General features: G+C 42.6%; 1 protein-coding gene across 4 annotated transcripts in view; it reads right to left on the reverse strand.

Moving 5' to 3' along the window:
- Positions 1–14119: 14119 nt before the first annotated feature.
- Nucb2 (nucleobindin 2) overlaps positions 14120–27549 on the reverse strand; it is a 41612-nt gene continuing 28182 nt past the window's right edge. For 3 of the 4 annotated variants that reach the window (XM_027410151.2, XM_027410149.2, XM_035442264.1), the window contains 4 exons: positions 26697–26786; positions 23880–24050; positions 21555–21636; positions 14120–14440 (listed from right to left, as the gene is read on the reverse strand). In XM_027410151.2, the coding sequence (XP_027265952.1) occupies positions 14400–14440; positions 21555–21636; positions 23880–24050; positions 26697–26786 (384 nt within the window). In that variant the 3' untranslated portion in view covers positions 14120–14399. Of the gene's footprint in view, positions 14441–20986; positions 21135–21554; positions 21637–23879; positions 24051–26696; positions 26787–27549 lie in introns of those variants that run through there. The other variant, XM_035442265.1, reaches the window with a different exon arrangement.

The raw sequence follows: 27549 nt of genomic DNA on the forward strand, positions 1-27549 counted from the left end.
TCAGAATTTGGGCACAACACTATCAGTTCTGTTGGTTGGAGAAACAGATCTAAAATGGAAGAATGAGCCAGATGGATGGCATGTATATGATCCATAGCTACCACTGCTCTACAGTTACTTTCAGGAAGTAACTGTTCCTGACAGCTTCTGTTGAGGCCCTCTTGGGGAGAGCAATTGAGAAATGAATGTCTAACACCCAGCTGACCCAATCCTTCTGTATTATCCCCTCATTCAGTTCCACAAGTCACTGGGCCTCAACCATGCCAGTCTCCCGCCAAACAATGACCCCACAGGTCCCCTGAATGACTGAGTTGAGGTGACTGACCTGATCCAATCACATTCCATTGGTGACAACAGGCAAGGTATTATTCAATGATGGGAGCAGTTTCACTCAAAAATAGGATCAGGTTTGCATGGACAGTGGTGGCAACCCAAGGTAAGACTCTCTGGACACAATTTTTAAGCAGAGGAACCTTAGCTCTATAAGCTTAGCTTTTAGGTTTGACTCAAGCACTCCACTGTAGAGAAGACAAAGCTATCACTGAGAGCAGATATGCTTTTTCCATGGCCCATGCCCATAGGGCTCTATACAGGGAATCAAAATTTCTAACCTCAACAGTAAAAGAAATCAAAACTAGAAAAGAAATCATAGCCCTATTGAAAGCTATATGGTTAGAGTTAGGTGGTGTTGTGCCCAAATTCTGAACCCCAAAATTAGCAAGATACCCGATCCAATGCAAAAGCAAAGAATCTTTAATCAATTGACAAGTTAACTGTATTAACTCGGATCCTCAATCCATCAGGTCACAGAGGACCCGTGGGGCAGGAAATTTATTGGGGTAGAACAAGGGGAATGTCTGGGGTCCACAATAGTCTTAGGATTGGTGCACTTGCAGGCTTAGGAAACCTGTCCTGTGTTGATTGGTCAACTAACTGCAGCTGCAGCCAGATCATTATGGCCTATAGGCCCTCCCAAGGCAGTTGCTGTGCTATGCATTCCACTGTTACCGTAAAGTACATCCAGAGCCCGACAGCTAACTTCTGATTGGTTCCTTGCCACATGGAGGGTCTCTGGCTTCCTAGTGACTGGGGCAAGGTTGGAAGCCCAGCACATGTTGCTGAGTCAGGGACCTTTGTCTTGCTGGGACTTTTATGCAGCCTGTCATGGCTACCAAAGCAAGGGACTGGGTGAGGGTCTGGTCCCTTCAGTGGTGGCCATTGTCCATTGCAAATGACACCAAAAAGGTGTTTCCCCAGAAGCCAGAGGCAACGGTACATCTGACTAGGCTAACCAGGAAACCGAGAACCAGTGGGGTTTCTCCAAGTCTTGGTAGTCCAGCTTACTGAACCTCCTAGAATATACCCCAGGGTGAGATTGACTGGGCAAAATAAGAACTGTCCAAAAAGGATAAACAAGAATGGTAGAACCTTAAGTTTGGGAAGGTAGCTATTTAAGAATCTCCACCAAGTTACCCACCTATGAGACACAAAAGCTGCTCAACTCCTCAGACTCTAGTATTATGTTCCAAATTCGGAAAGCCTAATTAAAGACATCACTTTTAAATGTGCCACCTGTGCTCAAGTAAATCCCAAAGAGGGAAGGAAGCTCCCACAAGCAATATGGGCTCAAGGAAATGGGCCTGGGGAATAGGACTTTACTGAAATCTGAACTACTGTTTTTGGCTGTGCATGTTTGCTGGTGTTTATCAGGATTAGTGGAGGCCTATCCCACCCATACAGAGATTGCTCCACTAGTTACTAAAAAGCTTCTTCAGGAGATAATTCCCAGGTTTAGGCTGCCACCTGGCTTTAGGGTTCAACAATGGCCTCACCTTCTCAGCCAAAGCATCTCAAAATCTGAAAAAAGATATTAAATATTAATGGGAAATTACATTGCGCATATAGGCCATAGAGCTCAGGGTAGATGGAAACAATGATTAAAAAAAAAACTCTTAAAGAGACTGAAACTGGAAATTTTTCACTGGAAACTAGTGAAAAATTGGTCCAACCTCCTCCCCTTGACTGTGCTCAGGGCCTGATGTACTCCTTACTGGGAGGGGCTTACTCATTTTGAAATTCAGTTTAATAGGCCACCTCCCATCCTCCCCAATCTCTAAGATATTCCCTTTACAAGTCCTTGCAGGCTTTGTAGGAAGCTCACCACACCATTGACCAGACAGTGAAGGGAATCCTGTCATCTTCCACCGCCGAACACACCCACCAGTTCCAGACAAAGACTTGGTTTGGATAAAGAGGATCCCTGCCCAGACTCCAGAACCTGTCTGGAAGGGGCCCTACCCAGTCATCCTCACCACCCCAACTGCTGCCAAAGCAGCTGGTGTCATCCATTGAAAAGGGCCACTTCGGAAATGACAGACCCTTTAAAGATAAGACTGACCAGAGTTTACTAACCTGGGATTCACAATTCCCATCACCTCTAAACCTGGATGTGAGCATTCATAAAAACCAGGGATGGGAAACTCTATCTTTCAGGTGGACCTTTGCCCTCTTATGTCCCTTCCAAAGTAGAACAATGTGTCTAGGAAAGGGATGGGGGTCAGAAAATCAGGTTGTGGAAAAGACTGGCAAAAAGGGGGCCTACAATCAAAAATTAGCTGGCAGGCTCTGGATGTGCTTTATAATAACAGTGGAATGCAGTGCATTGCAACTACCCTGGGAGAGCCTATAGCCCATAGCAACTTACCTGTTACTATTGACCATAGCAACTTACCTGTTACTATTGACCAATCAACTCAGGACAGGTTGTCCAAGCCTGGAAATGAGCCAATCCTGAGATTGTTGTGGACCCCTAGACACTCCCCTTGCTCTGTCCCACTGCCTCTTAGTTCCTCCAGGTCCTTCTTGCTCCACCTGCTGTGTCAGACAGGATGGAAGAACTGAGTTAATGCAGTTAACTTGATGAACAATAAACGACTCTTTCCTTTTGCATCAGAATGAGTCTCTTGGTGATTTGGGGGTTCAGAATTTGGGCACAACATTAGCTTTTCCAGTATGGTGGTGTACAAGTTTTTAAAGTACGTCCTTATGATCTCTGAATATCCTTCATGTCTGTTGTTATGTTCCCATTACATCTCTAATTTTGTTAACTTGAATCTTCTCTACTTTTTGCTTAACTTGGCTAAAAGTTTGTCAATATTATTGATTTTCTCAAAGAACCAAATCTTTATATCATTGATTCTTTGCATTGATTTTTGTTTGTTTCTAGTTTATTGATTTCAGCCCCAAGTTAGATTATTTCTTGCCATCTACTCCTTTTGGGAGTAATTTCTTCCTTTTGTTCTAGAGCTTTCAAGAGTGCTGTTAAGTTACTACTATGAGATCTCTTCAATTTTTTACCAAATTTTTTTACCAAATATATAGAGTTTATTCGTTTCCTTTTTTCCAGCATAACATTTTCATTGATTATGTGGGAATTTCACATAATGCATCCCTTCCAAGACCTCCCAGGTCTACCCCAACCTTGTGACCTCCTTCCCCCTTAAAAATAAAAGAACAAAGAAAGAAAAATATCACGTCCATTTTGTGTTTCCCATATACTGACTGGAATATGGCCAAACTCCCAGTGGCCAGCCCCTTAAAGAAAACTGAGTCCTTCCCCACCCCAACCCCTGCCAGAAGCCATCACCTGTGAATAGCTGCACTTTAGCATCCATGTCACAATTTTTAAGAGTTCTCTTTAGTGGATTCCTCTCTAGACTGTTTCTTTTGGGGGGGGTGGATAAGTTGTCTTGGAAGCTTTCTATGTCTCTCATTCTCAACTGTAAATCCAAGTCATTGATACCACTGCAGAAGAAGATTCCTTGCCCTTTACAGCAGCATCAGCATAGACCATGGACTTCCACATGGTTTCTGCTGATAGCACAAATCATGGACATCCATATGGCCTCTGGAGTCATCACAGGCCATGGACCCCCAGCATGGTCTCCAGCAGCAGTACAGACCACAGATATCAACATGATCCTCAGCTGCAGCACTGACCAGGGATTCCAACATGGACCTCAGCAGCAACACAGGCCACAGACATCAACATGGCCTCCACTGGCAGCATGGACTATGGACACCAACATGGCCCCCAGTGGTAACATGGCCCACAGACCAATTTGTTTCATGTAGGCACTTGGTGCTATGGACTTGCATCTTAGAATCACCTTAATTGTGTTCCATAAATTTGGGTGTAGTGTGTTTCATTTTCATTCAATTCTAGAAAAGTTTTTAATATGTTTCTTAACTTTTGTCTTGATCAAGTCTTCATTCAGTAGTGAGTTGTTCAGTTTCAACGAGTTTGTAAGCTTTCTGTTTTTGAAATTCAACTCTAATTTGTCCTGGTCAGATAGGATGCAGAGTGTTATTTCAATTTTCTTATATCTGTTGATCCTTACATTGTGTTCAAGAATGTTTCCAATTACAGAGTTCCATGAGCTGCTGAGAAGAAAGTATACTCTTTTGTGTCTGGGTGAAGTATTCTGTAAATATGTGATGTCCATTTAGTTTATGATGTCAGTTAGTTTTTGTCTAGATGACCTAACTATTGGCAAGAGTGAGGTATTGAAGCCACATGCTATCAGTGCATTAGGATCCATATGTTATTTAAGCTGTAGTAGTATTTCTTTTATGAACTTGGGTACCCTTGTGTTTGGTGCATAATGTTAACAATTGCAATATCTTCTTGGTGTGTTTTTCTTTGATGCCTATGTACTATCCTTCCCTAACCCTTCTGGTTAGTTTTGGGTTGAAGTTTATTTTGCCAGATAATAAAACTTGCTTTTTGGGTCAATTTTCTTGGAATATCTTTTTTCATCCTTTGACCCTGAGGTGATGTCTGTCTTTATGTTTATTGGATACATAGAATGGAACCTGTTTTCATATACATTCTGTTATTCTGTGTCTTTTTACTGGGGAATTGATACTGTTGATGTTGAGCAACATTAAAGAGTAGTATTTTTTGATTCCCATTTTGTTGTGTGTCCTTATGTTCCCATATGTGTATGTCCTTACACATATACCTTTGATTTGCTGGTCTGGAATTATTTATTCCTTGTTTTCTTGGATGTGGTTAACTTCTTCAGGTTGGTTTTCCTTCTAGCACCTTCTGTAGTACTAGATTTAAATTTAATACTGATTAAATTTGGTTTTATTATGGAATGTCTTTCTCCAATTATTATGATTGAATGTTTTGCTGGTTTTAGAGGTCTAGATTGGCATCCATGGTCTCTTAGAGTCAGTAGAATATCTGTCCAGTTTCTCCTGACTTTTAGGGTCTCCATTTTGAAGTCAGGTATTATTCTAATAGGTCTACCTTTATATGTTATTTGCTGCTTTTTAATATTCATTGTTCTGTACATTTAGTGTTTCAAATATTATATGCTATCAGGAGCAGTTGTCATGAGTGATTGTGGGCCATGATGCAATTACAGCTTATAGCAATTGATAATTCCAGTGTCAACTCACCAGACTCTGATGGAGACAATCCTGTATAACATGGCTTACAGGACCACTGATTCTGAAATCCAGTTGCCTGTATCTGTAATTTCTCTCACGTGCCACTTCATTGGGTGTTTTCCCACTACCTGTGTGTTTATTTAGTGAAAATATTCCATCCCCTGGGTGCACATATATCTGTGGATGATCAGAAAGATGACTTCTCATTTACTAAATAATTTTGATAAATAGAAACATACTAAAATATGCTTCATAACGAGATCTATTGTTCCAGGTGGACTGTAAAACACATAGAGATCTGTTCTCTATCCTTGGCTTACTGACAAGGCAAATTGGCCAAAGTGTCCTTATAGAACTTTCACAGAGCGATATTGCAGATGTCTGTCTTTGTTATGTCATAGTCCTTTGAGAGATTGGTATAGACTTATGTTTCCCCTGCTGACCCTTAACCAACTGGCACTTCCCTGCTCTGATTCAAAATAGCAATTAACACTTTGTTTACAACTTACACACCAGTTTTTGATGCAAGATCTAAGCTCAGTTTACTAACTGTTTACCTTCAGTCCTGGATTTTATGTGAACAACAGATAATTAGCCAGCTAATTATCTAACCCAGTCCAGAAGGGATCTAGCCTTAAGCTCAGCTCTACCATGGGTGTTGGAACCTGAGCATTATGCTGACCCCACCCCCTGACAATGGGTGGGACACACATATCGGTGTGGCCACATCATGGCTGCATCACTCATTACGGGGCTGTGGCTGCATAAGGACTCAGTATGCATGTGCAAGCTTCCCCAGCTTCTTTCTCCAACATCCCCCACCACCACCACTTGTTCCCTTCCTTCAATAAACTCTACAGGGGCTTTTTGACTCATGGTTAGTGTTTCATTGCCCGCCACTGCAGCAAAAGAACATTTTGGTGCCCAAACTCTCGCAGGCTCTCTCTGTAATCTCTCCTGTCCCCTGCTGGTGGGCAGCCAGGGACACTTGGGGACCCTGATCACGAACCAACAGCCCACTTTTCATCTACCCACTCACTGGGACCCCCCCCCATGCCAACTGTCCACTCCACAGATCACCTACTTGGGACTAACCATTACCTCAACTCACAAAGCTACCTTAGACAGAAAGAACCTAATCCAGTCTTTTGAAGTTCCTTCTACTAAGGAGGAAATTTTATCATTTCTAGGAATAGCTGGCTTCTTACACTCCTGGATCCCCTCTTACTCTCTCCTTATTCATCCCCTATATGAGGCAGCTCTTGGCACTCCATATGAAGCCCTCCATAACCCTATTACTAAGCCCTTTCAGAAACTCCAAAAGGCTCTTCTCCATGCCCCAGCCCTTCATCTTCCAGACCTAATTCATCCTTTCGCCCTCTATGTAGCAGAAAAGGAGGGATATGTCCTTGGAGTTCCTTTGACCTGTAGCATATGTGTCGAAGAAACTAGACCCAAGGGTGGGCACCCTGCATACATGCCTTTGCAGCTGTTGAGCTCCTTATTTGTGAATCAAAGAAACTAACCTTTGGGTCACCTATCACTGTCTTCTCCCACCACAACCTGTCTCATCTCTTAACTTACAGAGGCTTACAAACTTTACCTCCTTCCCGAGTTCTTTCTCTCCAGGTGGCACTTGTAGAAGATGCCACACTTACTTTCCAATCCTGCCTACCCTTCAATATCTCAAATCTTCTACCTCAACCTAATACTAACTATTCCCCATCTCATTCCTTCATTGAAACCCTAGAAGAACTATTGCCCCATTCTTCACACATATGGGAGGGCACACTACCTTAGGCCACCTATACCTGATACACAGATGGCAGCTCCTTTTTATGTGAGGGGACCCTTAGAGCAGGCCATGGCATAGTGTTAGATACCAGGGTGGTGGAAGCAGGGGCACTCCCTGCCCACACTACTAACCAGCAGGCTGAAGTAATAGCCCTCACCCATGCCTTCCATTTAGCACAGGGACAATTTCTAAATGTTTACAAAGACTCCAAATATGCTTTTCACATCCTTCTGTCCCATGCTGCTATCTGGAAAGAGTGCAGGCTACTTACTACAAAAGGAGGATCCATAACTAATTCAGGTCATATTATGGCCATGCTAAAGGCCTCCCACCTACCCAAAGCTATAGGGATTCACTGCCGGTCTCATCAGACTGACAGCTCCATTAGCTCTAAGGGCAACAACTGGGCTGATGAAGCAGCTAGGGCTGCAGCCCTCTGAGACCCAGATTCACCTCATCCACCACAGGGAGTTCATACACTACAACCCACATCCTCACAGTCATCTCCTGTCACTTGACAAATTCTGTCCTATTTACACCAGCTCTTCCACCCTAACAGTAAGACTCTTCCTCAGTTTGTCAAGGCTCACCTCTAGCCCACTCCTAAGGACTTACATTTCTTAAGAACTATCACTGCCTTTGTAAAACCTGTCAGATGTCAGACTCTAACTCCAGCTATCATAGTCCCCCTTTTCCCACCCACTAGGCCAGGGGCTTTCTCCCAGAGACTGACTGGCAACTTGACTTTACACACATGCCCACAGTCAGACAATTCAAATATCTCCTGGTGTTAGTTGATACCATCTCAGGGTGGGTAGAAGCATTTCCAACCACTAACAAAAAGGCCCAGTCTCTGACATCCTTCTCAGGAAAATTATTCCCCGGTTTGGGATTCCAGCCTCTCTTCAGTCAGACAATGGTCCTGGGTTCACCTCTTACATCTCCCAAACCCTGTCTAAAGCTCTCAACATCCCTTGGCATTTTCACATCCTGTATCACCCCCAGTCCTTAGGGAAGGTAGAGCAAACTAACTGTTCTTTAAAAAACGTTGTTGTTAAATGTCACAGGAACTTCACCTTGACTGGGTAAAGCTCTTGCCTCTGGCTCTTTTCAGGCTCCAGGCTCTCCCCAAATGTCCCCTTTTCATCTCACCCTTTGAACTCATGTACAGGGCAGCCAGCTCTAATACCTGGCCTCTCATCTAAACTCTCACCTCTCTCTGATCACCTGCTTACACCTTTACGTCATCATCTCTGTTCCCTCCTAGGGACTTCACTGACCACTCCCTACCTCAACCATGTACCAACCCTTTACATCCCCAATTAACATCGGGGACCAGGTCCTTTTCTCTCCTCCAGACCAGTGCCCCTCTCCCCTTTCCTTTAAATGGCAGGGCACCTTCAAGGTGATTCTTGTCACTCCAACAGCTGCTAAGCTTGAGGACCTTCCCCCACTGAATTCACTTATCCCACCTCAAGCCATTCTCCACCTGAGACTCACCCCACATACACAGTTTCTGCAACAGGACCCTGTTCCCTTAAGCTTCGGAGGACACTGGAATCAACTACTTTGCCTCCTATTTCAGAAGAATAAGGCTCCACTCCTACAACCACACTCTGCCGGACTGGGAACCCCATATGCTTTCCTTCCTGACCTCTCTTCCTGTCCTTAGGCTGATCTGAACTCTCCTGTTTCTAATTACACCCTGCTCATCAATCTCCTATGTATCCCTTAATAACTCATTCAAAACTTCTAATCCAACCGATTAGCTGTTGTTACAGGAATGCCTGCCGGAAGCCTCAGATCTGGAGACACAAAGACCATCAAACATTTGTGCCTCCTGAGTAAAGGTAACCAGAAAAATTCCATACAGCCTAGATGACAACGGAACAACCAACTATTAAGCTATTGATCCAATTCTGTCAGGGTACCAAACACCAAACTATACCACTATACAATCATAACTACAAGCTCAAACTTAAGGTGCTTCTCATTGTGCTAAAGATATCTGTAAGTTTTAAAAATGCTAATGCTTTCAATCAAGTCATGTCTAACATGAATGTGCTGCTAATGTGCCTAATACTTACATTTTAACAAACTCAAAGGATTCTTGTAAGTTCCGAGGAGCCGAATTGGACCCACCTAAACAAGTCAGATTCACTCCAGATAAATATTATTCAATTTCTCCCTGGTCCCCAGACTCCCTCCCCTCATCTTGGAAACCCCTCCCTCATCTTACAATCTTCCCCTCAAGTACCAGGACCTAAGAAAAAAAATTTCTAAACTAAACCTTGTCCTCTACTCTGCTAACATTTTGCCAGGTATACAGAGGTGCCAGAGTTCCACACAGCCAGGACTGCAATGGAACAACTAGCTACTCCATGAAGTGACAACACCCCAGCTTTCTCAGGTCCCCAAAGATGGTCAATGGTCAGCAGGAAGTAGTCTTGAGAACTCCACACTCTTATTCCCTAACTTGCCACACCTAACTCCCCATGTTTTTAATAATAATAAGTGGTGAGATTGTTGGAACTTTGGCATTATGCTGACCCCGCCCCCTGACAATGGGCAGGACAGGCATAGTAGTGTGGCCACATCATGGCTACATCACCCATTACCAGGCTGCTTAAGGCCTCAGTATGCATGTGCAAGCTTCCCCTTCTAAGCCAGTGCCCCTCACCCTCCCTCCTCTTTCTCTCTGCTCCCAGTTGGCCAACATCCCACCACCACCACCACCACCACCACCACCACCACTTGTTCCCTTCCTTCAATAAACTCCAGGTGGGTTTGTTGACTCATGGTTCCTGTTTGATTGCCCACCACATGAACGAGAATAAGTTCTGCAAATGCCAGAGTTATAAAACAATTGCCCTGTCTCTCAACCTTGAACAAAAAGTTACTTGGTCCACTCCTAGGTTCTGAAACTACTATTGGGCAGAAAATATATTCTCAGATCTGAAATGTTTCCTTTTCTAATGCAGCCACTTTTTGGTGAAACTGCTAACGTGAATCAGCGCTGTTTGCTTCCTCCTTGTTTACACAGGTTGTCATGGTTACTCACTACTTTTGGAGGAAGCTGCACTCTCTAAGCCAAAGAAAGCAGTGCTTCTTGCAGTTTGCCTTTTTTGCATTTTTTCTGACCACAAAATATTAGCCTACACTATTAATTACACCTAAAAAATGTAAAATAATGCACTATTCTTTTTTTTTTTTTTTTTTTTTTTTTTTTTTTTTTTTTTTTTTAGATTTTTCAATGGTTTAGTTTCCTTGCTTTGTAAACCTGTAGGGGCCCTTTTAAGAGGCAGCCAGAACCTTCACAGCTGCAGCTGCCCTGATGCTGCAAACTAGCTGATAAATTTTGCTGTGTATCTTCAAAGAATGCCTGTGTCCCTGATAATTTGCCTTGTAGGTATTTTGTTGTTGTTGTTTTGTTTTTTTTTTTACTAACAAGTTGCTAGTGAATGGGTGTGTGTGTGTGTGTGTGTGTTTGTGTGTGTGTGTGTGCTTGGGATTTTGTAATAGCAGAAGAGTAAAGAATGTAGAAGGATAAAGAATGTAGAGGAGTAAGGAATGTAGGAAAAATAATGTAGAAAAATAAAAAGAGAAATAATGTAAAATAATTGGGACAAGAAAGAAATGGAACAGAGAATTGGAATTAGAATTGAGAGAGAATTGGAGCTAAGAAATTATAGACTATTAGGATGGAAGAATTAGAATAGGGACAGAACAATAAAGAGACATATTTGGAACAGCAAGCGATTGAGCCTTTTGCACAAACCCTCAGTCTAATTAGAGCTATCCTAAGCCCCTCCACTATGCTGTCATCTAATCTGAACTCTGGAGGAAGTCTATAGAGCTAGACTCTGAAAGCTTCTGTTAATGTGTCATGGGGAATTCCTTTTCTGGTATAGTCTATTTAGTGTTCTGTATACTTCTGGTACCTTGATAGGCATCCCTCCTTTAGGTTAGAGAAATTTTCTTCTTTGATTTGTTGAAAATAGTTTCTGTTCCTTTGACCTGGGTTTCTTTCTTCACCTTGCTCTATTCCTATTATTTGTAGATTTGCTTTTTGCATAGTGTCCCAGATTTCCTACATGTTTTATGCTGGAATTTTTTTATTTTAGTTTTAACATTTTCTTTGACTGAGGTATCCATTTCTTCTGTCTTCTCCTCAATGATTGAGATTCTCTCTTCCATCTTTTGTATTTTCTTGATGAGGCTTGTTTCTGAGGTTCCTGTTCAAGTTCCTAAATTTTTCACTTTGTTTTCCCTCAGTTTGGGTTTTTCTCATTGATTGTATTTTCACTTTCAAGTCTCAAACTATTTTATTCATTTCATTCCACTGTTTGTGTTTTCATAGATTTATTGATTTCCTCTTTAAAGACCACTAACATATTCATTCATAAAGGCTATTTTCAAGTCCTTGTCTTATGCTTGTTATGCTCAGCTACAGAGCCTACTGTAGCAGAGTTCCTGGGCTCAAGTGGAGACATATTGTCTTGGCTATTACTGTGTTTTTATGGTGGCTAGATAGCTGGGTTTATGGTGACTGTAATTCTTAGGTGCTGGTATCTGGTCTTGACTTTGTTGGGTGGGTTTTTTGTTCCTTGGATTCTGCTGCCTTCTCTGGTTCTTAGGAGTGTGTGGTACCTGAAGGTTGCCTGGTAGGGAATGCTGCTGTGATCACTGGTAGGGAATGCTGCCAAGTGTGATCTCTGGAGGTTCCAGTTATACAATGTTCTAGGTGTTGGGGGCTGACATTTAGAAATGGGCATAGGCTAGAAGGGGGGGGGTTGCTGAGAAGATCCACAAAAGGGAGGAAAGCAGTGTACCCCCAGATTCTGCTTAATCCCCTGGGAATGAGAGCAGAGAAGGAGGACAGGCCACATCAGGTGATCTGCTACAGAGATGGGGATGAGAGTGGGGGATTATATTTGGAGGAGAATGAAGATCTGACAATCATGCCTACATCCCTTGCCTATTGCTTCTCTGACAGGCACGGTGGACAGGCTCGGGGGGATGCATGTGAGAGTTGGGGGCTGAGACAAAGGGATGGGTGAGAAAGAAGGTGGTAGAAAATGAACTGTTGACTGTGAGGGCAGAGAGGAAGGGGAGGCCACAGCAGGTGGTCTGCTACAGATCTGGGCATGAGACTAGGGGATTGGATTTGGAGTAGGGAAAGTGAAGATCTAATTGTTCTCTCTTTCCATAACAACAACTTAGGTTGACTCCTTTAAATATATATGCATATATAAATACAAATATTTTTAAACATTTTAAAGATACTTTGACTTCCATGGTCTCTTTAAATACATACTAATAGGGTGCTGGAGAGATTGCCCAGCGGTTAAGAGCACTGGCTTCTGTTCCAGAGGACCCAGATTCAATTCCCAGCACTCATATCACAGTTCACAACTGTCTATAACTCCAGTTCCAGGGCATCTGATATCCTCACATAGACCATGGTTTCTATGGTCTGGCATCTGCTGGGGTCCTTGCGGTTGTCTGTGGTTATGTGGTGGGTGGTGTTATCACCAAAGGCTAAGTTAGTCTGAGCTGCCATCTGAAGTCATGTTGCTGTCTGAAGACCATTCTATTACCAAGGGCCACAATAGTGTCCAAGGTCCATATTGTGGCCAAGGGCCATGTGGATGTCCATGGCTCATATTTCCACCAAAGGCCATGGGAATGTCCATGGTCTTTACTGCCACCTGAATCCATATCGATTTCTGTGGTCCATGCTGTAACCAGAAACCTTATGGATGTCCATGACCCGTGCTCCTACTAGGGGCCATGTTAATATCTGTGGTCCATGTTACCCCGGAAGACCGTATTGATGTGTGTGACTGGTGCTGCCACCTAGGCCATGTGGATGTCCACAAACAGTGTTACCACTGAAGGCCATGTGGATGTTCATAGTCTGTGATACCACCTGAAGACATGTTGATGTACATGAGTCATGCTGCTGCCAGGGGCAATGTTTGTATCTATGGCCCATGTTACCACTGAAGGCCATGGGGATGTCTATGATTTGTGCTGTCATCAGAAACCATGTGGAAGTTCACGATCCGTGCTGCTGCTGACTACAAAGGTCAAGGAAGTTTCTTTTACAATAGTATGATGACTGCAGACTCACAGATGAGAATGAGAGAGACAGAAGGCTCCTAAGACAACCCCCACCAAAGGAACAGTCTAGACAGGAAGCCACTGAAGAAAACTCTTAAAAATTGTGACAGAGATGCCAAAGTGCAGCTCTTCACAGGTGATGGCTTCTGGCAGGGGTTGGGATGGGGAAAGGCTCAGTTTTTTTAAGGGGCTGGCCACTAGGAGTTTGACCATGCTTGAGTGAGTATATAGGAAACACAAAGTGGGATAAAACCAAAAATTATTGTTTTTCTATAACATCCAATAAGCAATGTTTGTAAGGCTCTAAATTTTTTAATTTAAAGTTTTATTGGTTTTCTGTTGCTCTCTCAATAAATAGGCTGACAGTGCCAAAGGCTTAAGCTCACATTTCTCAGATTGGCATTGTAAGCAATTGCTGAGGTTTGTTCTGGCTCAGTTCTATGGTTCTCTGAGAAGTGGTTATGAATTCCTAGCTAACTACTTAAATAGGAAATAAGCTTTAAAAATACATAGAAAAGCTGAACATGGAGGGTTCCCAAAAGCCCAGTGCCAGCCTGGACTACATGGCAAATTCCAAAGCCAACATGAGACCCATCTCAAAAAAAAAAAAAAAAAAAAAAAAAAAGAAAAGAAAGAAAGAAAGAAAAAAAAAAAAAGAAGAAAGATCTGACTAGCTTCAAATGCCACACTTCCCAGTTGTTGTTCCATCATATCACCCTCAGAAATGACAATACAAACTGTCCTTTTCAATACACTTTAGACTTCAGTCTCAACAAGTACTAACAAGTTTAAAAAAAAAATACTGAGCTTGCAGCTGGGTGTGGAGGTATATGACTACTGTTCCCGCACTCAGACAGCAGAGGGGAAATGGATTATGAGGTCAAGGTTGGTCTGAGCTGTGAGACTTTGCCTCATTAGTCTACAAGCATTCCATTGAGGCAGTTCAGGTTGAAGATAGACTTCTTTTGAAGATCCTTGGGGATGAGAACCTTACATGAACATGAAGGAGTTCACTTTCTCACTCTGACTCCTTGTCAGTGTCTTGATTGTTCAGGATAGCTGGAAGACAAGGATTAAAATTTTATGTACACACCAGAAATAGGATCCTCAAAATCTCACTATAAAGATAATAGATATGCCTCATAGCCCCTTTAATTAACTAAGTTAATTTAAAAATCATTATTATTAACAAGTATTTTATATGTGAAAAAACAGGTGTGCATTTAGCCTTACAGTCTTACAAATATATTCAATTTGCAAAACATAATGCTAGTGTGCACAAATTTTTGCCAAATATGTACACCGTGTGTGTGTGTGTGTGTGTGTGTGTGTGTGTGTGTGTGTGTGTGTGTGTGTGTTTGTATAGCTGTGTCTCACAGGGTTTTTTTTTTTTCTACCAATAAGCTAGCATCTTGGCCAATAAATGTTTCTTTTCTTTCTCTCATTTTTTTTCTTGTTTAGTTTTTGGTTTTGTTTTGAGAAAAGGTCTCTTATTGTCCATACTAATATTGAACTCTTGATCCTCCTGCCTCCACTTCCCAAGTCCCAAGTGCTGGGATCAAAGGCATGTACTGCTTCTAAATTACTATATTTAGTTTGAGATTTCAGAGAAAAAAAACCTAGACAGTCCATTCAGGCAACTGCCGACTTGGGCCATGGAGGCCTAAAAGCAGGTCCAAAATGGCTCCCAAAGCTCAAAGGCATTGCAGAGCTCAGAGTAACCAAGCAGCAGAAAAAAAGTGGTTAAACAAGACAAAAATTCTGCCAAGGATGGATATGAGCAAAAAGAAGGAGAAGGGGTATGTATGGACAGGCAGAACTCAGCTCAAAGTCATCACAACATCCCAAAGATAGCTGGACCAAACAGCATCCCAGCCTGGCTGTTGGACAGCATCCAGAAGAAGCAGAAGGCAAAGTTCAAGATACTTTGGTATTTTCTAGAATCATTCTTTCCCATACTCTCATGCATCTTCTAGAATCATGGCTTTTGAAGCTGTATCCTCTCATTCTACAACATAATCTAGACTGCCTTTTACTCAATCTTCATTTCTAGGTAGCACCTCTTTTACAGCCCCAACCAGGCTACCAGAACTCCATGAGATGCCTTGCCAAGTTCCTCTAGCTTGAGACTTACACCATTCTATCTAGTCCCTAGAGAAGCTATCCCGCATTTCTGTAGCATTCACATTGCCTCTCGGTGACTTGACAGGAAGATCATGCAACCTGGGTAACAGAATAGCCACCTCAGGTCTTGTCCCGAGCCATGGCTGGCATGCAGCGCTGTGGCTGTCACAGTATACACTGCTACCAGATCAGTTCTCAGTAATAGAACCAGGCACTGCAAGCCTCACAACTCAACCTGGGGCTCCAAGCATCATGTAGAGCCTGCTTGGCCTAAGGACTCCTCATGAAAGAAAGGACAAGAGCAGTGCCCCCAGCACAGTCAGACAGGACTGTAATCAAACAGGAGAACCATCGTGCTGAAACTGGAGAGCTGAGCTATTTAAATTTCTAATGAACATATGGCAATCAAAGTGCAAGACTGTGGGAAAAGATAACTTCTGTTGTGTTACACATACTACAAGAACGCAAAGTCAGAAGAGAAAAACCAAGTGTTTGGTTGGAGCTATTATATAAACTATAGAGTAATGTAAACATCTGTTATTTTAGAAAAGGAAGAAAGCAACATGTATAGGAGTTTGCAATGATTAGGAAGCATTAGCAGCCTGGTCAGGTGCATGCCCTTAGAGGGAAGCTCCTACATTAACACATCTGCAACTATTCTTTTCTTTGGTATCAGCTAAACGGTTTGGGAAAAAGAAACTGAACATGTCTAGAAGAATTCTTCCCTTCCACCTTTGAGGGGTTTGGTTTGTTTTATTGGTAGGTTTGTGTATGTGGTAATATCTGGTGTATGCATACAGTTGTGTCAATGCGCCTACATATGGAGGCCAGAGCAGGACATTAGGTGGCTTCCTTTATTGCTCTCTGCCTTATTCCAGGAAGACAGGATCTCTTACCAAACCAGAAGCTAGACTGGCTGACAAGTGAGCTCTTGGAATCCACCTATCTTCATCCCCAAATGCTGAGGTTACAGACATGCAGACATGCCACATGCAAACATGCTATCCTTTTTACATGAGTCCTGGGATTTGAACTCAGGTCCTCATGCTTACACAACCATCACTCATACCTATGGAGGCATCTCCCTAGTTTACTGTCCACTATCTTTCTATGATACCAATTGAGCATGCTTAGAAGTGGTCATATCTGTTGTTTTGTTTTAATTATACTTATTGCTGGGCATGGTGATGAACACTTTTAACTCCATCACTCAGGAAACAGGCAGACAGATGTCTAAGGCCAGCCTGGCTTATACAGCAGGTTCCTTACCAGCCAGGGACAGAAGGTGAGACACTGTCTCAAACAAAAAACAAAAACATACAAACATTTCTTTATGGTGTTTGGGCAGGAGTGTGTGTGTGGAAGTCACAGGGCCCTACAAGAGTCAGTTCTCTCCTTCCAACACCATGTGGGTTCCAGGGATCGAACTGAGGTCACTGGACTAGGTGGCAAATACCTTTACCCTCTAAGCTGCCCTGTCTGCCCCTAAATGCTCCCCTGAGCTAAGCATGGCCAGGATGGGTCCAGTCTTTCTTCTAGTATGACCTTTAACTGAGCACAGTGGAACTCTCTATGCAGCTTATTCTTCTGCCTCAGCCTAGCCAGTGCTGGGATTACAAATGTAAGCTACTAGGCTGGGCAATAATACACATCTGCAAGTGAGTATGCTGGGGACTGTGCTACTCCACAGCAGCATCCTATATGAATATCCTCACACAGCCTTTGCTTGAGGAGGGCAACTGTTTTCAGAAGAAGGCCAGAAAACTCTTTACTGCAAATAACATTTCTCCATTAGTTTCTCTTCTGTTGTGTCTGCCAATAAGCACTCACGAAGAGAACAGTGTGTTTGCTTGTAAACAGATTAGGGCTCATTGATCAATGAAAGGTTAAGAGAAACTTGCTTGCAGAGGCAGAGGCAGGCAGATCTCTGTAAATTTAAGGCCAGACTGATCTACATAGCAAGTTCCAGGTCTGTCAAGGCTACAGTGAGGTCCTGTCTCAAAAACAAACAGTCACAGAAACTTGGTGTAAAATTCTGAAGCACCAGAGTGGATGGGTATCTCAATGATACCAATCCCTATAACAGGTAGGAAGGTTAAACACTGTCTTTCAATACACATTCCTGTAACATGGAAGTAAGAAAGTAAACACTGTCATTCCCAACCTCCAGTTCATCAAGGGCTCTGGATATTCATCTTTTAGTTAGGTAATCAGGCATACTTACCTGAGACTTTGTCTGGAGTTATATGGGCATGGAAACAGGAAGTGAGTCCTTCACCTTTATAGCCACAGCACCTGGCAGAGCTGGTGAGGTTCTGGAACTGGCACTTGTCCGGCTTTCCTGACACAGCAGGCAGCTTTCTGGCTGTTGGTTATCCCCAAATCTGCAGCTCATCCTCAGCCTACTCTTGTAATGAGGTGCCTTGAAGCTCTGTTTCTTTGTCTTTCCTTTTTGAGACAGGGTCTCATGTTGCTGCCCCTGAACCCCCTGAGGATGACCTTGAAATTCTGGTCGTGTAGCCTACACATCTGAAGAGCTGGGATTACAGGCATGTGCCGCCATACCCAGTTTATGCATGCTGAACTACATCCTAGGTTTTAGATCTATTTCTTCAGGAAAAATTTGAAAGCCTCCTAAAGATTCTGAGAACTATCTATACTCTTTAATCCTCTTCTACCTACAGAATGAGAAGAACCCTCTTACAGAAGATCTCATCGCCTAATTTTTGAGACAAGGTCTTGACATGTAGGTCAAACTCATGGCACACACACACCACTACACCCCTGCCCTGCTTCATCCTTCCTAATGCTAGGATGATGGGCATTCACTACCACACACACCAAGGGCACATGCTCAGTGGGTACAAGGCCATGTGTAGATTTAAGGCCCACCACCACAAAAAGAGGAAAGGAATTGGTTTGGTTGAAGAGAAAGGATTCAGCAAAGCTACAGCATAAATGTGGCTCAGGCTACGTTACAAAAGACAACAATGGTATAGGCTGAGAAATGCCCAAATGCAGAGCCCAGAAGAACTCAAAAAATCAACTGCAGATGTCCTCCCAATTGAACTGGGAGTAAGCAAAGGCTCTGGGAACTGAAGCTTCCTCAGTCTTTCCAAGGACTCTCCCTTAAGAATTTTCCACCTTGGAGGGAGGGCTCAGCCGTTAAGAATACTTAGTGACCTTTGAGAGGATCCAGGTTTAATTCTCTGCAGCAACATGGTGGCTCACAACCATCTTTAACTCCGACCCTAGGGGACCTAGTGTTCTTTTCTGATCTCCCTGGGCGACAGACACACACATGATGCACAGACAAATATTCAGGCAAAACATCTATACCCAAAAAATAAAAATAGTTAAATCTTTAAAAGAAAGAATTTTCTTCCCAGTGATTTTAATCATCCCATGAAAGACCCAGTGAAGGCAGTTGTCATCCCATGCAAACCTATCATCCGACAGAGCCTCAGGAGGCATCATGGGCTAAGACCCCAGGGGAGGAGAGAGCTCAGAGGCCAGCAGACAAATGATGAGATCCTTTCTTCAAACCTGTCTGCCGAGGGTGTTGCTCGGTGGTAGAGCACTTGCCTAGCATGCAGACAGCTCTGCATTCAATCCACACCATCAGAAACCCACCCAGGAGAAATAAATAGAACCTGTTAAACCTTGCTGAAACCATAACTTAACCAAATATCCAGGCTTACACCTGCAATCCCAGCCCTTGGAAGGCTGAAGCAGGAGAACTGCCATAAGTCTAAGGCTCTACAGAGAGTTCCCAGCCAACCTGTGAGTCTGTCTCAAAATAATAATAATAATAATAATAATAATAATAATAACAACAACAACAAAAGATGTACCTCTCACTAGCTGCTCATCAAAATGATTAAAAAAAGAAGGGAAAGAAACCCAAGATAACCTGCTAAGACTTGCAAAACTGTTTGGCAAAAATACAACAAGCAAAACATGACCCAACCTGGCGATGCCCACAGCTGTTGCCTAAAGCAAGTCTTGAGCCTGAAGCCTGTAGCAATAGGACATGGGCTAATGCTCAGCCAAGTAGGGCATCCTTTATAAAGTCCATTCAGGTATGTCACAGAACATTCGTGAACATAAAAATCTCCTATAGGACAGAACCCAAGGCCTCTGAGGGCACTGAGACAAGGAAGCTACTCTCAGAACTGTCAATCAGGGATTGCCTGATGGGCAAACAAAGGGATATTCACACATTACAGCAAAGCAGCCACTGTGCTTGCCAAACAGTACCTTTTAAGTGCTAAAGATCAACTGTCCCATTCCTGATTCTTTCCTTTCTTCTGCTTTTTAACTTCTTGAAGTTCTGGGGGATGGTTCGTGGCAAGCAAATGCTGTCCCCTTCAGCCCATGAGTCATCCTTCCTTTAAACTTGCTGCAGTTCCCCTGTGCCCAGGAATCCTGTATGTGGTGTTCTTGGGGCAGAAAACACAAGGAGCCATGGCCTAACCTAACTGAGAGGACAACAAAGTGATATTATGGTCTTGGGGCTAATATGTGGTGATAATTGGTGAGTTTCTCCTTGGGGCTGGAAAGGTGAGTGTTTTCTGTCTCAGGAGAGTGCAGATAGAAATGTAGATGATGAACAAAGTTGACTGGGGTTGATTTAAGACCAAAGAGTGTCTTCCAAACATTGCCTTTTCCATTATAAGAGAGTCCTAAGTTGAGGCTGGTCACTTCCCCTTGTGGGTTATTCAGCTTGCAGGGTAATGAGTAGTGCCATGTGACCTGTAGTGGTAGGACACAGACTAGGCTGTCAGCCAAGTAAGACATTTATCCTAAAGTCCATTCAGGTATGTCCCTGATCATCTGAGAACAATAAAAACATGGGAGATGTAAATTCAAGTACTGGTGAGTTCTTCTGGAAAATTCCAAAAGTTCTTTTTCCCATCCTTCCCCACTGCCATGACAGAGAGAGTGAAGTGATTTAAGGGTAAAATCATGCACTACGAACAGCAGAGTAGAAAGGTGGAGAGTTCCACATTACTCCTTCTAGATTTCCTTAGAGAAAAAGGAGACTTCCAGTCTACTCTAAATCATTGTCATTGGTTTTCTATCACATGAGGAACGGAAGGCAAGCACATGAATAAAGAAGCTCTGATATGGGGGCAGATGCTACTCAACCAAAGCCTTCTAGAGGGTGGGGTACTAAAAACAAGCCAAAGTCACCAGTCACACTGAGGGAAATGGCTCTTTCAGAATAACTGTGAGTATCAAAGAGGGGTTTTCTGAGAGAGGAAGATAAGCACCCATGATAGAAAACCATCCTCAGAGTGACAGCAGGTTATCCTCAAGCTACAGGAAGAACTCTCTCACTGAGCTAATGACAATGTCATCACACCATGGGATATGGCCCTTGAACCACTAACAAAAATGAAGAGCAATGGGAGGAGTGGCTGAATTTGTTTTTGTCCTGGTTCTGATAGATTTCAATCCTTAAATAAAAAAATTGTGTTCTCACTTAAAAGGTCTCTTCCTTTATTCCAAATGTGCTTTAAAGTATTTATTGAGTGAAGATAAAAGAAGGGATGTTGAAAGATGAGACAGATGTTGAGTTAACAGTTTTCTTCCAAGTTCTGGCAGATGTCAGGACTTTACGTGTCTGTTCAAAAGAAGTATGCTCACATTTTAAACATATCTTCCTTTATCCTGAATGTTCTTTTACTTAAAGACACATTACTTTACTTTTTGAAAGTATGGTCAGCTCATCATAGATTACAAATTATAAACATGTTCTCCAGTAAGATCAATATAAATGATCATAAAGAATTACAAATAATTTTGAAATAAATCACTGCACCATAATGATGGTCATGTAATTATGTGGCATTTGAAAAATGTTCACCAGTGAAAATTTTGGAGAACTTTTCAAATTTTCTTTAATGTAGATTTCTCTACTTCTTCAAATACATAGAATACAACATGAATTTCAATCATCTGAAGATAGACTATATTTAAAATGAAAATGGTTATCAATTTATAATGGTTTGTTTCCCTAAACAAACAAAAGAAAATTACATACGTGGCTTAAACTCCAGTTCTCCTGCTGGCCCTGATGGAGCAATCCCTTGCTGAAATTTCTTGTGTTCCAGCTGCTGTACAGCCTGGTGAGAGAAAAAAATATCAAAGTTTTGCTTGGCTGTTTTGTTTATATATATACTCTTGGACACTGAGGAAGGATGAATACTATCTAATGTCACACTAAGGTTCAAGAGCAGAAGAAGGCAGCAGGTGAGATGGGCTCTGAGGCAGAGTCCACAGCTGGTCATCGGTAATAAGATAAAAGCCCTGTCTTCCATGTGGTCCCCACCATCTCTTCCTCCAGTCTGTGTGAGGACTGCCATTATTTTTATACATATCCAGTTACTCCTCTGAAAGAGACTGCCCTCTTAGCCAGGTTTTGTAGTGCACATCTGCAATCCCAGCACCTGGGAGGAAAGGCCAGAAGACCATGAGTTCAAGGTTATCTTCACTCTGCAGAATTTGAGGCCACTACACAAAACCTTGCCTCAATTAAAGCAAACAAACAAATGATTTGGTAAGGGTGAGAGGTTCAGGTGGCTGGGTTTCATTTTCAGTTTCACTTTTCGGCTTGCTTTATAGACTGCTGCTGCACCGGCTGGCTAGGTCGCTCTGTAAGTAAGGCTTTTCCCTATTAAATACCCTTATATTTCTACCTGACATTCATTGGGAAAGGGCTGATGGCCTTAAAGTTACACATGGCAGAGATTGGAGTATAAACAGGTAGGTCTCTGAGCAGGCAATAGGGAAACCCATCTAAGACTACATAGGGAGATTTTAGTCTTTTAATGGCTCCTTTAATAACGCTCAACTTCAGCTTACAAAGCTACAAGCTAAGCTTTGCCCATCAGGAATTGCCAGTGAGCGATGAAAATAAGACAGCGGTGGGTGTGATGGGTAATACTGACTGCCAACTTGACAAGATCTACAATTATCTAGAAGATATAACTCTAGGCATGTCTGTGAGGGAGTTTCTAAACTGAAGTAATTGATGTGAGGAAAAAAACATCCTTAGTGTGAGCAGTACCATTCCATGGACTGGGGTCTTGAACTGCATAAAAAGGAGAAAGCAAGAGAAGTACCCACATTCATCTGTGTTTGCTTCCTGACTATGACCAGCTGCCTCATACTGCTGCCTGCCATGCTTTCTTGCTATGATGGAGTGTACCCTCGGACTGTGAGCCAAAACAAACTCCTCTTGTAAGTTAAATTTGCCTGCTATTTTGTCACCAAAACAGAGGAAGTAACTAATATAGAGAATTTGTCACCCTGAATAATGCCTAGGGGGCACAGATTAGTTTACCACCACCACCACCACCCTAATCTTGTTTATCTTGAAGACAAGGCACATGTTGGCCAGAAGTTTGCCTCAGGTGAACTGGCAAAACTGGTTGGATCCTAGGTGGCTGCCAGAGTGATGTCAAACAGTCTCTAACTTCATTATTTGGTGACATGTTTGCTAAAGGACACACCTTCCAGTGCCAGGACAGTTGGCAAGTGTCATGGAAGGAATGATAACAGGAGCAGAAGAAGACGGTGCCTGATTTCTGGGAAATCTATACCTTTGTTAGCCTATATCCCCCTCATCTCTTTTACTCTTATCTGTAATCTTCCAGCAGCCAAGGATAGGGAGATTGCTTTGTGAGTCTGCCGCCTTATATCTCCTGCTCTTGACAAAGATAAAAGTCACCTTCACTGCTCAGTTGGTGTGACATGTCCTCATTGATTCCATAATTCCAAAACAGAACTTGTAACAAAGCTAGTTTTAAAATACACTAAAATTTAAAATATGACAGCTTAATGGTATCTCATAAAAACACAAACTTAGCTTGGTGTTCTGTAGTTCTCCTATAATCTCAGCACTAGGGAGGCAGAGGCAGAAGAAGCAGGAGTTCTAGGCCAGCCCTGGCTACATGAGACCTTGTTTCAAAAATATGAAATAAACTATTAAACAAACAATAAACAACAAAAAAATCCACAGGCTTTCAGCAAAGCATCTGACATCTGCTTTGGGGTTCTTGTTGTTGTTGCACTGGAGACCAAGGCCAGGGACACAAACATGCTAAGAACATTCTCCACCTCTGGGCTATAACTTCCAGCCCCTAGCTTGAGTTTGTTTGTTTTCACTTATTTGAATCAGGTTTCACTCTGTGATACAACTTGGTGACTAGGCTCAAGCAATCCTGTCTGAGTAGCTTGTCTACAAACGCACATCATGTCAAGTGGCCCTGACATTCCCTGAAAGCCACATCTCATTTGCTAATACTCAGGTTTCTGAGCCTCATGAAGCCCATGACAGTGCAGGCCACACCCCCTCAGTGTCTACCTGCTGATACTCCTGTTTCTGAGCCTCAAGGTGGTCATGCTGGCGCTGCAATTCTTCCTTCTGCTTCTGCAGTTCATCTGCCCTCTTCTTTAGTTCATTTTCTTGCATAGCAATAATGCTTTCATATTCTTTTAGTTCTTCCTCAGTGAATAACTGTTGCTGCCCCAATGTCTAAAAAAGAAAGGGAAGTAAATAACAGTGCCAGAAACAAAGGAATGCCATTTTCAACTTTAAAATTCCAGAATTGTCTGGGCTGGAGAGATGAATCAGCAGTTAGAAGCAGAGGACCCAGGTTCAATTCCCATCATCCACATGGCAGCTTACAACTGTCTAGAACTCCAGCCCCAAGGGATTCAACACTCTCACACAGACAAACATACAAAACACCAGTGCACATAACATAACAATAAATAAATCATAAAACATTTAAAATTATAGTTATCATTGTACAAAAGAGCATATATAGTATACTTTTTGGCAAAATAAGAAAAAATATATTAATGAGGCAGGGTGGTTCATTCCTGTAATGGCCTCCAGTTCAAAATCAGCTCAAGCTACATAGTGAGTTCCAGTCCAGTCTGGTCCATAAAATGAGATCCTCTCAAAATACAAAACAAACAAAATGAAAAGGATTCATGTCCAGATTAGTGATGTGACTTCCAGAATAGCCTGGACTGCACAGTGAGTGAGTGAGTGAGTGAGTGAGTGAGTGAGTGGGTGGGTGGGTGGGTGGGTGGGTGGGTGGGTGGGTGGGTGGGTGAAGGAATGAGTGAGTGAGTGGGTGGGTGAGTGGGAGGGTGGATGGGTGAGTGAGTGAGTGGGTGGGCAGGTGAGTGGGTGGGTGAAGGAATGAGTGAGTGAGTGGATGGGTGAGTGGGAGGGTGGATGGGTGAGTGGGTGGGTGGGTGAAGGAATGAGTGAGTGAGTGAGTGGAGTGAGCAGAAAGGAATGATAGAAGGAAGAGGGGGAAGGAGGGAAGTGGGAGAGGGAAAGAAGGGGAGAAATGTGTTGATATTAGTGATTTCCTTTTAACTAATTTATTCATTATATTTTAAACATTTATTTTATATGTATGTGCATGTGTGACTGAGTATATTTATGTGTTCCATGTGCATGTTTGCTTGGTACCTGTATATAGGCCAGATGAGGGTGTTGTAAGTCACCTTGTGTGTGCTGAAAACCCAGGCAAGGTCCTCTACAAGAGCAACAAATGTTCTTAACTGCTAAGCCATCTCTCCAGCTCCTGTTTATACTTTTTAAAATTGTTTCTTTTCTGGTTTTTGGAGACAGACTCACATATAGTCCAGGAAGGCTTCAAACTTGCTATGTATCTGAAGATGACACATTGAACACTGGTTCTCCAGTGTTCTAAGAGCTGAGGTTATAGGCATGCATGGCCACACCCAGGTTATGTGCTTCTTTATGTGTTTGTGTTACTGGGGATTGAACATAGGTAGGACTTTGTACATGACCGTATGGTGTTCTGCCACTGAGCTAGACTCCCAGTTTCCCTTTTTTCCCATCATTTTTTTTTCACTTTCTATTTTGACAAGGTTTTACTAACTTGACCAGGCTGTCCCTGAACTCACTCTGTAGCTCAGGCTGGCCTTGAATTTAAGAGCAACATTCCTGCCTCTGTCTCTGGAGAGTATCTGGGCTAACAGATTTGCATCACTGGTTCCTACCTATCCTTCTATGGATAGGTAGACAGACAACATGGACAGTGTGAGGAGGGCGCAATGCATACATCAGAGAAGATATGGGTGTCCTACACTATCTCTTCCACTTTTATCCTCTTAAGACAGGTTCTTTCACTGAACTTGGAGCTAGTCTGGCAGACAACAAGTCACAGCAATTCTCCTATCTTTGCCTGCCCCCGATAGGAGTAGGAATACAGGTGTGACCATGCTTGACTTTTTGTATGAATTTTGGGGATTTGAACTATAGTCCACATACTTGCATAGCAAGTATTCTTATCCCCCACGCCATCTTCCCAGGCCCCAGCTTCTTTCATAATAGCAATAAAATATTTGGAAGACAGGTCTAGGGGCTTATACCTGTAATCCCAGCACTCAGGAGACTGAGGCAGGAAGGTTACTTCAAGTGTAAGCTTGAGGCACAGTGTTAGAAAACAAAAACATAGTGGTGCATTCCTGTAATCACAACACATGGGAGATGAGGCAGGAGGATCAGTTTAAGGCTGTCCTTGGCTACATGAAATACTGCCTCAAACAACAACAAAAAAAATGGATCTGTAGACACAGTTCAGGGGGTTCTTTAATTTATTCTTAAAATATACTTATGTTTAAAATTTTAAGTGATGTTATTTTATATTTAACAAATGTATACTTTGAAAAAGATTTCTCATCTGAGGGCTAGAGAGATGACTCAGCAGTTAGGAGCACTGGCTGCTTTTGAAAAGGACCCAGGTTTGGTTCTAAGCACTTTTTTGGTTTACATGGCAGCTCACAATAGTCTCTCATTCCAGTTCCAGGTGATTGCACACACACCCTTCCCCTTCCTCAGGCATGCACATGGTGTACATATATACATGCAGGCACTTACATATACATATAAAATAAAAATAAGTAAATCCTTTTTTAAAAAAATTCTAATTTTATGCACTGTGATCATAAAGATAAACTGCTAGGAAATTTTCCAAGGAGACAAGAAACTATTATTTTCTAGTGACATTATGTAAAACATTAACACTGTAAGATTACACATACAAACAAAATGAGGAATGACAGCTAAAGGCAGAACACAGGGGTGCAGCGTCTTTAGAAGCACGTGCCCCTCTGAAGCTCATCCTATTACCTCCCAGCTGTCTGGCTCCAAGAACTCTTTCTTCTCTGTAGCTCTCAAGAATTCTTCCAGAGTCACCAATCGGTCTTTGTTGTTATCAATCTGATCAAAGGAAAATATAAAAACATAAATAAGTCACCAGTTAGGACTAGGTTAACATACACAGAAATAAGAGAAGAAAATGAAGAAATGCACTCCATTTTATGGAATCAAGAAACACACATCACCCTCGTTTATATAGTTAAAGCTTGAAAATACAACCTGATATGCTCAAGATCAATACACCAAGTCAGTAATCTGGCTGGTTATGTTGTTATGGCCAATTCCTTCACCACAATAAATGCAATCCAGCTAGACCCAAGTGCTTAGACAAGAAAAATTGCCACTACAGAGCAGCTGCCATAGTCAAAAATAAGCAGGTAAGGTTAAGAGGCTCAACTTACTGCTCTTCCCAGGCACAGGGTATGCTGTCCGAGAAGGGGGTCTCAACAAATATGGACCTAGCTATGAAGTTCAGTTTGGCCTGAACTTCTAGTAGTTCTTCTGCCTCTGCCTATCAAGTGCTGAGAATAGAGGCATGTATGGCAGTCTGAATAAGAATGGCCCCTATAGGCTCATATATTTGAAAACTTAGTCATCAGGAAGTAGCACTGTTTGAGAAAGATTAGGAGGTGTGGCTTTATTGGAGTAGGTATGGCCTTGTTGAAGGAACTATGTCACTGGGAGTAGGTTTTGAGGTTTCAAAAGCTCAAGTCTCATTCTCTCTGCCTGCCGATTAGAATGTAGATCTCAACTACTCCCGAGCCATGCTTGCCATATGGGCCACCATGCTCCCTGCCATGATGGTACTAGACTAAGCCTCTGA

Source organism: Cricetulus griseus, chromosome 3 (assembly GCF_003668045.3).
Source record: "Cricetulus griseus strain 17A/GY chromosome 3, alternate assembly CriGri-PICRH-1.0, whole genome shotgun sequence".
NCBI classification, from domain to species: Eukaryota; Metazoa; Chordata; class Mammalia; order Rodentia; family Cricetidae; genus Cricetulus; species Cricetulus griseus.